The sequence below is a fragment of the Mauremys mutica genome, chromosome 22, assembly GCF_020497125.1.
Source record: "Mauremys mutica isolate MM-2020 ecotype Southern chromosome 22, ASM2049712v1, whole genome shotgun sequence".
Lineage (NCBI taxonomy): Eukaryota > Metazoa > Chordata > Testudines > Geoemydidae > Mauremys > Mauremys mutica.
This window is the reverse complement of record NC_059093.1, coordinates 17,831,759-17,846,136: the sequence shown is the minus strand read 5'-3', so window position 1 is coordinate 17,846,136 and position 14,378 is coordinate 17,831,759. Positions and strand designations below refer to the sequence as shown.

At 54.2% G+C, this 14,378-nt stretch overlaps 1 protein-coding gene across 1 annotated transcript in view; it reads left to right on the top strand.

Annotated features, from left to right (window-relative positions):
• The first annotated feature begins 3,245 nt into the window (after window positions 1–3,245).
• The window catches only part of ROBO4 (roundabout guidance receptor 4), a 69,219-nt gene continuing 58,086 nt past the window's right edge, over window positions 3,246–14,378 (top strand). Inside the window, exon 1 of the mRNA XM_044996745.1 lies at window positions 3,246–3,524. Coding sequence (XP_044852680.1) covers window positions 3,461–3,524 — 64 coding nt within the window. The 5' untranslated portion in view covers window positions 3,246–3,460. The remainder of the gene's footprint in view (window positions 3,525–14,378) is intronic.

The following is a 14,378-nucleotide window of genomic DNA, read 5'->3' as shown; positions in this document are numbered from 1 at the left end:
AGGGGGGTGTATTAAGCGTCATGCTCAGAGCAGGTGCACACTGCACAGCAGTCTCCAATTGCCCTCCCCAGAGCTGCCAATGGTGGCTCAGACCCTGCTAGGGGCAGGTGACAAAGGACAAGGGTTCACTGTCTCCCCAACATGTACCTCGCTGATGCACACGCTCACCCAGTCCCTCCCCTCTGGTCCCTCCCTGCAGGATCCTGCATCACAAGCTCATGCCCTGGCCAGGAGGGAGGGGTGGATTTCTGAAGCCATGCGAGGGACCCCCTGACTGTTCGAGAGTTGCCACCTGCTAGAGGCTGAGAGCTGGGTGCTAGAGAGTGAGAGAGCGTCTGAGAACCAAACCAGGGCTGGCTGGAGCTGCCCCAGCACCTCTCCTGCTAGGCAGCCGTGTTCTCCTTAAGCATGTTCTGTTTACGTTAATTGCAGCACTTCCTGTCTGCTCTGGAATGTCCTGCTATTGTGAGCCCCAGCTCCCTGCCAAGTCCTGCCGGGGGGTGAACGATAGAAATAGTCCTTGGGATCGAACCTCGGTAGTAACCATTTAAAATGGGATGGTGCAAACTCCTCCCGTCCTTCCTGCCAGGGCCGGCTCCAGACCCCAGCACGGCAAGCACACGCGTGGGGCGGCCCTTTCCCGGGGGGGCGGCAGGCTGGGCTGGCGGACCTGCCGCAGTCATGCCTGCGGGAGGTCCACCGGAGCCCCGGGACGACCGGACCTGCCGCAGGCATGACTGCGGAGGGGGCGCTCGTCCCGCGGCTCCAGCGGACCTCCCGCAGGCATGACTGTGGACGCTTCGCTGGTCCCGCGGCTCGGCTGGACCTCCTGCAGGCATGCCTGCGGCAGCTCAAGCAGAGCCGCCGGACCTGTGAACCGTCCGCAGCTGCGGGAGGTCCAGCCGAGCCGCGCGACCAGCGGACCCTCCGCAGTCATGCCCGCGGGAGGTCCGCTACTCCCGCGGCACCGGGGCGCCTCCCGCGCATGACTGGTAATGCCGCCCCTGCTTCCTGCCCCTGTGTTGTGACCCAGTCTCCAGTGCGCTCGGCGCAGGGGCTCTCTGCGCAGTCTGGTTCTGCAGCAGGAGTGCTGCGTGTGCTCTGAGTGGGGTGTTTCCCTTTGCCGAACATCCCAGTGCCACTCTGTGCACTCGGGGCCTTGTCTGCAGGTCTGGGGCCAGCCTGCCTCCAAGTGGAAATGGTGCAAAATCCAGTGCAGACACCGCCTGCGGGCACCACAGCGTCTACTGGCCTCTGCCCTGCACTAAACACCTGTGGAGCTAGGGTGGGTGGGGCCACATTACAGCGCGGGGCTTCGATGCGCCATCCTGGCTGGGGCAAGAGCCAAGCAATTTCTAGTCGTCACCAACTCTTGCAATTTTATCTCAAGTCTCGTGATAATTGGCCTTTTCCTCGAAGTCCCCTCGCTTGGAACCAGGAGACTCAATCTCGGCTTTCATAGAAAAAAGGAGCCTGGTTCCAGCCTCTGGGACTGGAGAGATGTGGAAAAATGTGGTCCGAGTGCAACCTCCGTGCTTGGACCCCAGAAAGCAACGCTCCACCCCCACCCCGCAGTGTATTATTTTTCAGAATCTCCTGATTGGAAGCCAGTCTCACGCTTTGGGGGCTGGACTCCTGGTTTTGGGATGTGTGGGGTTTCAGTTGTTCCCAAGTGAAGTGTCTTGGGGCTTTGGACTGGATTCCCAAGGGGATTCCGGTCCCATTCCCTTCCGTGACCCTGAGCCAGTGGTTAACGCACCCGTGTTCAGACCCCCCTCTGGAGCAGTGCTAAGCACCAGCTATGGACTACTGGCGGGTGGTCACTCTCTCAGGCTCTCCTGTTGAAGCTGCTTCACGTTGTATAATCATTCAGTTTTCAGGGGAGCAGGAACTGAAGCCCAGGCTTGTCTCCGTCACCCCCAGCTGAGTGCCCCGCCCACTGGGCTACAGAGTCATTCTCAGTGTCCGGGCAAGGATTTGATGCCATGTGGAACAGCGTCAGCAAGCGAAGGTGGGAGGCTGCTCACCCAGCAGGGGGCAGAGCTGGGCTCAAGTCCCTGTCTAGAGTGGGGACACCAGCGTGGTGAGTTCTCTGACCACTGGACTCAAGGGTGTCAGGGGGCTCAGGACCACCACCTCCTTGCCCTCCTCCAGGTCTGTGACTCTAGCCCTTAGTTCCTTTGCTTTTGTTAAAAATGCCCAAACCAAAACAATGGTGCTTCCAATTTGTCGACATTTAAAAAAAAAAATTCGGGTTTGGTTCGACCCAACGGGATCCCTGTGTCTGATGTGTCAAAACTGCCAGAGAGCAGCAGTGCTCCAAGGTCTGTGCGTGCTCCGAGACCAGTCTCTGCACAGCAGGATGGCCATGGCTGTCTGGATAGAGAATGGTCCCTGGACACGCCATGGGACTGGGACCTGGGGCAGCCCGGGGCTAGCCACAATGAGGCATGCACCGACATTGGCACAGCACCAGCACCATTGGCCCACCCAGCCCTTTGCCTCCTTCTAGCACTAATTTGCACTTCGGCCCTGCCTTCTGTAGCACTTTCCAGCCGAGGATCTCAAAGCACGTCACCAGCATTAATGAAGAAGCCCTCCCAGTGTGGTAGGTCAGTGCTACCAGCCTGGAGCAGCACACGTGTGACAGAGCCAAGACAACAGCCTGGAGCAGCACACGTGTGACAGAGCCAAGACAACAGCCTACACCTCCTAAGGTGTGAGTCTGTGATCTAACTACTAGGCAACACTATACCCTGTATCAGGGGATGGGATGCTACAGAACTGCCTATGCGTAAAGCTCAACGGTACGGTAAAAAGCGATCCCAGCCTGGGACTGGCACCCTGGTAAATGTCTATCTGTCTGTCTGGAGTGCAGCAAATGCTCCTGCTTGTTTAGTCTGGCAGACCAGGGATCCGGGGAAGGGGGGAGCAGAGAAGAAACCTACTCTCATTTTGCACCCGCTCGTTTAGACAGGGACACAGCACAGGACATGGGCTGTAAATACAACCGGGCCTGGGCCTGGGGGCTGGAGGTGGGCAGCTAGTTATCGTTCAAGGAAGCAGAAAAAGCAAATTCCTATGGCAAGGGGCTTGTTTGTCTGCGACGCTGGCTTGGCAGGGGCGGATCCCAGCTCTCCTGCCATGCAGCAGGAAACAGGAAGGTTTGTGCTCGCCCCCTCCTGCCTGCGCTCTGAGGAGGGCTCATTAAGCAGCCCTGTTTTGAAACTGAAGTTGCAGGCAACAAAGCTGGAGTTCACACACACTCCCCTCCACTCAGCAAACAGACACCAGCGTGCACCCGGCAGGGAGAGGAGCCTTCTGAGGCGTGTGGGAGACAAACCGGTGGGAGCTACAGCGCCCCAGGCCCAGGTGCAGCGTGGCAGCTTAGGGGCGGGTGAATAGGTTCACCCTTTGCCTCGAGTCCATCTGCACCGACCGTCCCAGCGACTGGGAGAGCATGGCAGCAGCGTGGATTGCACTGCAGGGGCTACTGCTGGGCGCAGCCTGGCTGCAGCTGGAAGGTGAGTTCGTTCCCAGGGCCAGGCCCCTGGCGCTGTCCTTGTGGCGGGTTATAGCCAGCAGGGCTGACTGGGGCAGGCAGGGACAGCCTGTTACTTTCCTTCTCCGCACTGACTGTGGGTAAGATGGGAACCCCCTGCCTTAGAACGTCTGCTGGTGTCCTTGGAGGAGCGAGTGCTCACACTGCTCTTGGCGAGCTATTTCCTACTGCTTGGAATTGCCTTTCCCCTGAGATCAGCACAAGAGAGCCAGGCAATGTGTAGTGGCCACTGGGTGTGGCCGTGGGAGGACAGGCTGCCAGGCTGGGGTTGTCTTGAACCCATTTTATTGGCGGTTCTTTCTTTGATCTGGCCCATCAGTCGAACACCAAAGCACCAGCTCCGCACACCAGAGCAGACCAACCAGGGAAACGCTGATTCCTTGGGACAGAGCTGTTGTCTTTCCTTTTCTTTTGCGCATCTCAAACTGCGAGTGCCTCGAGGTCAGAGGCTGCTTTTCTCTACCTGCATCACTCTGTGTTCAGCTCAGGTGCCAGTGCTGGCAGCGCAGTACTCTGAGCGCTGAGCTGGGGTGCAGCTGTGTCTGCCTGGGGTCGGCACAGACCCACCAGCCGGCTCAGTCTCTGCTCACAGAGGTGGCAAAGCTGCTTTTTGTCCCTTCACAGGCGGGTGAAGGAAGCATTGGAAACACTTGGACAGAGCAGTTCTGGAACTCTGAATAGGGACAATGCAGCTTTGAGTCACTGCAAATTATCCTCTTTCACACGGGCTCGAAACGTTCCCAACGGCCAAGCTCCCGCTGGTGTCCCTGAGCATTCGCTCCAGGGGTCGGACCCTGCAGCTACTCTACAGAACAGAGAGTAATTCCCAGACAAAAGCGCCTTCGTTTCCTGCAGTTAGGGCTGTAAACAGGAATCAGGAGCGAGAAGGGAAAGAAAGCAGAATGCAGCACTGGTGTGTTTTAAAATAACGTAAACAGCTGAAAAGGAGGAAATTCAGAGTTAGTGTTACACAGACACAGACATGCACACACGCAAACCTACAACAACGTGGAAATGCTGAGTCCGATACCCTTAACTCTGCCCTTGTAGTGCCAGCACCTTATATAAGGCAAGTGCTTCCCAATCTTTTAATTCTGGCGGCCTCCTCGTCACCCCTTGCCAGTGTGGCGGGGCTCTACTGAATCCCACACCGTGCGGTGAACACACCCAGACCAGCCCTGGTGCATATAGCAGCCTGCTCCTGTTCTGCAGCAGAACGCAATAACAAACATAACATTTCACCTTCTGCCAGGTCAGCCGTTTGTCTCATGCTCCTGGTTCTACTCCTGCCACCTTTGTTCATGCCAAGCTCCCTACTCTTAAGACAGTCCCTGGGACACCAGGCCTTGTAGTGTTGTCACCCATCTGAGTTTTACCCGGACAGTTTGGTTTTTGGCTTCTGTGTCCAGGTGCCGTTTAGGGTTGCCGGGTTTCGACCAGAAAGGCCAGTTGAAAAGGGGACCTGGCAATGTCCAGTCAGATGTACTGACCGGACACCAAAAGCCCGGTTACCGCAGGACGGGGGCAGGCGCCAGGTCGTTAACCTGTGCCAGTCCCTGCTCAGCCAGGCCACCTCCTACCTGCAGGCAGGCTCTTTGTCGGGCTGCAGCAGCTCCTGTCCAAGCCCCGGAGCAGAGGGAGCCAAGCGATGAGGGGAGGGGGAGAGGAGTGAGCGACGGGGGGTGGGACCTTGGGGGAAGAGGCAGAGAAAGGGTGGGGCCTGGGGGAAGAGGTGATGCAAGGGTGGGACCTGGTGGGGAAGAGGTGGGGGGGACTTCGGGGGCCAGTTACCAGCAATTGGAAAGGTGGCAACAACCCTAGTCCTGTAAGGAAGGAACGCTCACATGTTAGTGGCAGGATCAGATCCCATGTCTCTGACTCCATGGAGGCTCTGGCATTTCTTTCTTTATAGGGCCAGAGCAGAGCTCTGCTTGGGACAGAAGTTTCTGTCTGTTTGGGCTGAGGAAGAGGAGGGCCTAGAGTCACACAGGAAGCCTGAGGGGAGCAGGGACTTGACTCCGGTTGGCTCTGTGGCAGGCTAGTGCCCAAAGCACTGGCCCGGCCTTCTTCTCCTCTAACTGTGGGGCACGCTTCAGTTTCTTTGATCCCCCAGCAGTTCCCTGCTCTCTTGGCATCACCCAGCACCATGGCATCAACCCTTCTCGCCTGGGCTGAGGCCTCTGGGGTTTTGCAGCTCTACCTGATGCTAGGTAAGAAGCCTCAACAGTGTCTCCGGGATAGGGTGACCAGATGTCCTGATTTTATAGGGACAGTCCCGATATTTGGGGCTTTTCCTTACATAGGCGCCTATTACCTCCATCTTCTGTCCCGATTTTTCACACTTGCTATTTGGTCACCCTACTCCGGGAGTAGAATGGACCCCGGTGCCAGATTCTTGCTGTCCACTGTGCAAGTGGGTACGAAAGCCCCCCCTCTCCTCCATCAGGCCTCCACAGAAACTGCCGCAGTTCCAGGCCAGGCAGTGGGGTCAGGCTGAGGGCGGATGGCTGCCAGAGCTGGCTGAGAGCACACGGCACTCTACAAAGTGCAGGAGAGCTACTGCTCTGGTTTGTGCACCTTGGAGCCCTGCTGCAGCCAGCTCCAGTGTCACCTCCACCCCATCACCCTCAGGGCTCAATCTCACCCCAGGGTCTGCAGGTTGTATGGCCCCCGTTGGGTCCTCACGGCGCTGTATGGCCCCCAGGTCCTCACATCCCTGTCCTGCTCTTTGGCACTATGGGCTTTTAGTGACTGATGCGTGTAGTTGGACTTTCAGAAAGCCTTTGATAAGGTCCCTCACCTAAGGCTCTTAAGAAAACTCAGCTGTCGTTGGATAAGAGGGCAGGTTCTCTCATGGATTGGTAACTGGTTAAAAGACTGGAAACAAAGGGTAGGAATAAATGGTCAGTTTTCACAATGAAGATAGATAAATAGTGGTGTCCCCCAGGGGTCTGTACTGGGACCAGTGCTGTTCAGTATATTCATAAGTGATCTGGGAAAATGGGTAAACAGTGAGGTGGCAAAGTTTGCAGATATAAAACTACTCAAGATAGTTAAGTCCAAAGCAGACTGCGAAGAGTTACAAAGGGATCTCACAAAACCGGGTGACTGGGCAACAAAATGGCAGAGGACATTCAATGTTGATAAATGCAAAGTAATGCACATTGGAAAACATAATCCCAACTATACATATACAATGATGGTCTAAATTCGCTATTACCACTCAAGAAAGAAATCTTGGAGTTGTTGTGGATAGTTCTCTGAAAACATCCACTCAATGTGCAGTGGCAGTCAAAAAAGCTAACAATGTTAGGAACCATTAGGAATCGGATAGACAATAATACAGAAACATTTCATAATGCCACTATATAAATCCATGGTACTTTTGAATACTACTGCATGAAGATGTGGTCGCCCCATCTCAAAAAATATATATTAGATTTGGAAAAGGTGCAGAGAAGGGCAACAGAAATGATTAGGTGTATGGAGCAGCTTCCTTATGAGGAAAGATTAAAAAGGCTGGAAATGTTCAGCTTGGAAAAGAGACGACTAAGGGGGATATGATAGCAGTCTATAAAATCATGACTGGTGTGGAGAAAGTGAATAAGGAAGTGCTATTTACCCCATCACATAACACAAGAATCAGGACCCCCAATGAAATTAGTAGACAGCAAGTTTAAAACAAACATAAGGAAGTATTTCTTCACACAACGCATAGTTAACCTGTGGAACTCGTTGCCAGGGGACATTGCAAAAGCCCAAAGAATAACTGAGTTAAAAAAGGAATGAGATACGTTCATGGAGGATAGGTCCATCAATGGCTATTAATCAAGATGGGCAGGTATGCAACCCTATGCTCTGGGTGACCCTAAACCTCTGACTGCCAGAAGCTGGGACTATATGACAGGGGATGGATCACTCGATAAATTGCCCTGTTCTGTTTATTCGCTGTAAAGCACCTGGCACTGACCATTGTTAGGAGACTGGACACTGGGCTAGATGGACCATTGGTGTGTCCCAGTATGGCCGTTCTTATGTTCTGTTCTAATATTATGGCCCTTGTGTGCATCTCCGGCAGCTGCAGACACAACTTCTCATCCCCTTCACCGGTAAGGACCTGCCCCTGTTTATATATACATTCAGATTCCAAGGTGAAGAACAAATCCCATGATTCCCCTGACCTGACCCCACCATCAGGGCCCTGGTGCAGAGAGGCAATGGCCCAGCACATCACAGTCCAAGGCCCCACACCCAGAAATGTGGGGGAGGGGAGGGACAGTCAGAGGATGCCAATGCGGCTCAATGGAGAGGCCTTCTCCACCACCACAGGAAAAGTGGATTGGGGCTCTGTCGCAGCGCTCCGGCAGCATCAGGAAATGTGACCTGCTCCCACACTAAGACCCCTTTTCCTGTCAGCATGGGGCCTTGCCGTGGCTGAGAATCAGGCCCAGAGTGACTTGGCTGGGAGGGTGGTACCACTGCACTCGGCCTGGCATGAATACCTGGTTCTGAGCCTGAGTCACCACAGGACACTGGGCACGTCACCTAACCTGTCTGCTGGCTAGGCAGGGTGTTAACGACTCTCCAGACCTCGCAGGGATTGGGCAGCCTGGCTAAGTGGCCTGCAAAGTGTAGTGGATTTGCAGTATTATTAGAAAAGGCAGTCGGCAGTCTGGGGGTTGGGCTAGAGTCAGCAGGTTCTGGCTTCCAGCCCTGGGCTCACTGCTGCACACCATCTGACCTCTGCTGCTCTGTGCTGCTGTGACTGGGGAGACCCGTCCCCTGGTTTACTGAATTCTGCCGCGGCCTCGGTGCCTTGTGCAGGCCAAAGGGTGGGATATGGAATGACACATCCCAATGAGGGGCTTTCTGGATAGTGGGATATGTCAGTGGATAGTTGGAAGTTGATAGTAATATAAATCAGAAGTTAGGAACTGTAGTAAATCGATAAGGGAAGCAAAGGGACCCAAGGAAAAATCTATGGCCAGCAGAGTTAAGGCTTACAGAAAATAGATCCTGTCAAACTAACTATCTTTTTTTGATGAGACTGCAAGTTTTGCTAATAAAGGTAACAGTGGTCATGGGATATACTTAGACTTCTGTAACACATTTCACTTGGCAACACAACATTTTGATTAGAAAACTAAAACAATTAACATGTCACATATTAAATGGATTAAAAGTTGGCTATCTGATAAGTCTCAACATGTACTGGGAGGAGTGGTTGATACGCTGGAGGGTAGGGCTAGGATACAGAGGGACCTAGACAAATTAGAGGATTGGGCCAAAAGAAATATGATGAGGTTCAACAAGGACAAGTGCAGAGTCCTGCACTTCGGACGGAAGAATCCCATGCACTGCTACAGACTAGGGACCGAATGGCTGGGCAGCAGTTCTGCAGAAAAGGACCTAGGGGTTACGGTGGACGAAAAGCTGAATATGAGTCAACAGTGTGCCCTTGTTGCCAAGAAGGCTAATGGCATTTTGGGTTGTATAAGTAGGGGCATTTCCAGCAGATCAAGGGATGTGATCATTCCCCTCTACTCAGCACTGGTGAGGCCTCATTTGGAGTACTGTGTCCAGTTTTGGGCCCCACACTACAAGAAGGATGTGGATACATTGGAGAGAGTCCAGCGGAGGGCAACAAAAATGATTAGGGGGCTGGAGCACATGACTTATGAGGAGAGGCTGAGGGAACTGGGATTGTTTAGTCTGCAGAAGAGAAGAATGAGGGGGGATTTGATAGCTGCTTTCAACTACCTGAAAGGGGGTTCCAAAGAGGATGGATCTAGACTGTTCTCAGTGGTAGAAGATGACAGAACAAGGAGTAATGGTCTCAAGTTGCAGAGGGGGAGGTTTAGGTTGGATATTAGGAAAAACTTTTTCACTAGTAGGGTTGTGAAGAACTGGAATGGGTTACCTAGGGAGGTAGTGGAATCTCCTTCCTTAGAGGTTTTTAAGGTCAGGCTTGACAAAGCCCTGGCTGAGATGACTTAGTTGGGTTTGGTCCTGCTTTGAGCAGGGGGTTGGACTAGATGACCTCCTGAGGTCCCTTCCAACCCTGAGATTCTATGATTCTATGTAACTGTAAACAAGGAATCATCATCAGTTGGGTGTGTTTCTAGTGGGGTCCCACAGGGTTCGGTTCTTGGCCCAACACTATTTAACATTTTTATCAATGACCTGGAAGAAAATATAAAATCATCACCGATAAAGTTTGCAGATGGCACAGAAATTGGGGGAGTGATAAATAATGAAAAGGACAGGTCACTGATTCAGTGTGATCTGATCCCTTGGTCAGCTAGGTGCATGCACACAATATACATTGTAATACAACTAAATGTAAATGTGTGTATTTAGGAATCAAGACGGTAGGCCATACTTACAGGATGGGGGACTCTATCCTGGGAAGCAGTGACTCTGAAACCTATTTGGGGTCATGGTGGATAATCAGCAGAATCTGAGCTCCCAGTGCAATGCTGTGGCCAAAGAGCTAATGCGATCCTGCGATGCATAAACAGGAATCTCAAGTAGGAATAGAGAAGTTGTTTGACCTCTGAATTTGGCACTGGTGCTACTGCTGCTAGAGTCCTGTGTCCAGTTCTGTGCTCACAATTCAAGAAGGATGGTGATAAACTGGAGAGGAGCCACCAGCATGATTAAAGGATTAGAAACCTGCCTTATCGTGAGAGACTCAAAGAGCTCAATCTATTTAGCTTAACAAAGAAGGTGAAGGGGTGACTTGCTCACAGTCTATAGGAACCTACATGGGGAACAAACATTTACTAATGGGCTCTTCAGTCTAGCAGAGAAAGGTCTAATGTGATCCAATGGCTGGCAGTTAAAACTAGGCAAATTCAGATTGGAAATAAGACGTGAGTTTTTAACGGTGAGAGTCATTAATCATTGGAACAATTTACCAAGGATCGTGGTGGATTCTCTCTCACTGACAAGTGACAATGTTGAAATCAAGATGGGCTGTTTTTCTGAAAGCTCTGCTCTAGGGATTATTTGGGGCAGGTCTCTGGCCTGTGCTATACAGGAGGTCACAGGGGCGGCTCCAGGCACCAGCACGCCAAGCGCGTGCCTGGAGCGGCAAGCCATGGGGGGTGCTCTGCCGGTGGCCGCGAGGGCAGCAGGCAGGTTGCCTTCGGCGGCTTGCCTGCGGAGGGTCCACTGGTCCCGCGGCTTCGGCGGACCTCCCACAGGCGTGCTGCCGAAGCCGCGGGACCGGGGACATCCCGCAGGCAAGCCGCCGAAGGCAGCCTGCCTGCCGTGCTTGGGGCGGCAAAATACCTAGAGCCGCCCCTAGGAGGTCAGACAAGATGTAGCCGTGTTGGTCCCGAGATGGGTTGTAATTGTTTGTGATGCCCCAGCCGCAGGGGTTCTGGTGAGGGGTACACGTACATCATGAACCGAGCTCTCTGGTGACCTGCTGACATCAGCCGCCCCAGTGCTGTTCAGACACGACCCTGCGGGCAGTGAGGCCAGGCCCGAGCCTCGCTGTAACCCTGCCCTGGCTGGGCTGACGCCAGCGGGTGGGTCCTTGCGTTGTGCCAAGAGGGGCCTGTGCTCCTGGGGAGGGATCTCGCCCAGGGCTCAATGGCCCCTGGTTTGTTTTCTGGAGCCTCTCCCTGTGCTGTGGTTCTGTGGGGCCATGCGCCATTCACTGCCTGTCAGGGCTGTTCTCCAGGCAGGACAATGCTGCGATTGTGCAGCCCTGCTCCCAGGGCGGGTCACTTTCTGCAGACACATTCACATGGAAAAGTTCCCGGACAAAGAGGGCAGGAGAGAAAAGCTGGAGGGGTGTGTGTGTCTTTGTGGGGGATGGACACCAGCCCCCAGGGGAGAGCACCCTCAGCCAGGGACTCCGCACAGCCACTGAGGAGTGCAGCTCCCATTTGGAGACCAGGACTCGCTGTGCACAAACCCCGTCCTGGCCACTCTCTGACACTTGACTTGCCATTTTCAGAGCAGTTTTGCTGCCATGGAGCTTGGGCCCAGCAGAGAGAGGATGGCAGCCCCAGGCCAGCCCAGCGGGGAGGGCGTGGGTCTGTCCAGTGAACTACACAAGCCCCATGCCTCGGGCTCCCCCTCCGGCCCAGCTTGCCGCAAAGCCCCCCTCTGTTCTCCTTCTGCAATAGCTTTTGGGGCATATGTAGCACATGACGGCAGTGGGGCCACTGACTGTCCCAGGCACAGCGCTGCGTTGTCCCGGCCGTACCACGCGGCTCCCCGACACCAGCCCAGGCCCCGGGACAGGCACACTGGCCAGGGAGCCCACGGCAAGGCGCATCCACTGCATGCGACCCAGACGCTGGCGGCTGGAGGAGACGGGCTGAGAGGCCGTGGGGTGCTGAGCAAAGGAAGGGACTGGTGCTCCAGGAGCTCAAGCATTGGCTTCGGGCGCTAAGAGCTACTCCTGGGCCTGGCCGAGTGACTCGGTCGGCCTTTCTGAGTGCTAGTTTCCCGACCGACCGTCGCCGGGGAAGGGGATTGACATGCAGCGCCTCCAGGGCTGCCTGTACTTAGCAGAGGGTTGTTAAGGGCAGTCGGTGTCAGCGGCAGGAATGGAGCCCATTGCTGGCCCCTGTGCTGCCCCCAGGCCACTAGCACTGGGCAGTGGCAGCAGGGCTACCTGGGGGGGGGCAAATGGGGCAATTTGCCCTGGGCCCTGCAGGGGCCCCCACAAGAATATAATAATAAATAAATGGAGATATACCAATCTCCTAGAACTGGAAGGGACCTTGAAAGGTCATTGAGTCCAGCCCCCTGCCTTCACTAGCAGAACCAATTTTTGCCCCAGATCCCTAAGTGGCCTTCGCAAGGATTGAACTCACAATCCTGGGTTTACCAGGCCAATGCTCAAACCACTGAGCTATCCCTCCTCCCCTATAGTTTTCCAACTTTTTTTAGAGAAGGGGCCCCCAAAATTGCTCTGCAGCCCTGGGCAGCCCTGAGTGGCAGTGCACGTGGGTTTGTTCCCACCCACTGTGAATGCTTTTCAACCTCCCCATTCTGCGGAAAATCAAAGCCTCCCTAAAGGAACTAGCCAAAACCTGCTCAGCTTTAGGGGTGGGGCTGTGACCATGGATGTGAACAGCGCCACCTGCTGGCTAAACACCCTCATCTGCTGCACTCACCTCGCATACTGCTACTCACCGGAGAGCCCATGTCCTGGGATGCCGGGCTGTGCTCCAGCTGCCCAGCCGGCAGTTGGGGAGAGGAGATGCTTCTTGCCCAGAGGCAGAGAGGAGGCCAGCAGCAATGGGCAAAGGACAGAAAATATCCCCCCCAGCCTCAGCCCCCTCCCAGGCCAGCGCCTCTCTGCGATGTACAACAAAGCCACACCTGGATCTGTGCGAGAGAGGGCAGAGACTATAGAGCAGTAGGAAGGCAGCAGCAGTGCTGTCTGTCCCCAGGGTGAGAGCTGCAGCCCCAGGGGAGTGACCCACTGTCCAGCATCACCATGTCCTACTGCCATCCCCCAACACATACACTGGACCCACCCCCTGGCGTCAGCCCAGCCAGGGCAGGGTTACAGCGAGACTAGGGGCCTGACCTCACTGCCCGTGGGGTCGTGTCTGAACAGCACCGGGGCGGCTGGTCTCCCAGCTGGTGTGACTCAGCATTGGGGCCAGCGAGCTGCTGGCAGCCCAGGAACTGGTGTGTATGACTTGCATGGCTGTAGCTGTGGGCCTAGTGCTAATGAGAGCGGAGACAGAAGCTTTGCTGCCTGGCTCCTCCGTGCAAAGGGAAACCAGCCAGAGGGACGCTGGGGAGGTGTTAGAGATGGCCACGGACAGCACTGTCAGGTGGGGACCCCCCATGCTAATGGTGGGTTTTAACTCCCACCCAGGACTTGCTCCAACACCATTCTCAGCTGTATCAGCAGCAGTCACCTTGGTCAGCCATACACAACCTCAGTGCCCCCAGCCACCGTTCAGGCACAGAATCATAGAATATCAGGGTTGGAAGAGACCTCAGGAGGTCTTCTAGTCCCACCCCCTGCTCAAAGCAGGACCAGTCCCTGACTAAATCATCCCAGCCAGGGCTTTGTCAAGCCTGACCTTAAAAACCTCTAAGGAAGGAGATTCCACCACCTCCCTAGGTAACCCATTCCAGTGCTTCACCACTCTCTCAGTGAAAAAGTTTTTCGTAATATCCAACCTAAACCTCCCGCACTGCAACTTGAGACCATTACTCCTTGTTCTGTCATCTGGTACCACTGAGAACAGTCTAGATCCATCCTCTTTGAAACCCTCCTTCGGGTAGTTGAAAGCAGCTATCAAATCATAAGAACATAAGAACAGCCATACTGGGTCAGACCAAAGGTCCATCAAGCCCAGTATCCTGTCCTCTGACAGTGGCCAATGGCAGGTGCCCCAAAGGGAATGAACAGACAGGTTACCATCAAGTGATCCATGGCCTGACACCCAATCCCAGCGTCTGGCAAACAGAGGCTAGGGACACCATTCCTGCCCATCCTGGCTAATAGCCATTGATGGACCTATCCTCCATGAATCTATCTAGCTCCCTTTTGAACCCTGTTAAAGTATTGGCCTTCACAACACGCTCTGTCAAGGAGTTCCAGAGGTTGACAGTGCGTTGCATGAAAAAATACTTTCTTGTGTTTGTTTGAAACCTGCTACCTATCAATTTCATTTGGTGGCCCCTTGTTCTTGTATTATGAGGAGTAAATAACAATTCCTTATTTACATTCTCTATACCACTTATGATTTTATAGATCTCTATCATATCCCCCCTTAGTCGCCTCTTTTCCAAGCTGAAATGTCCCAGTTTTATTAATCTCTCC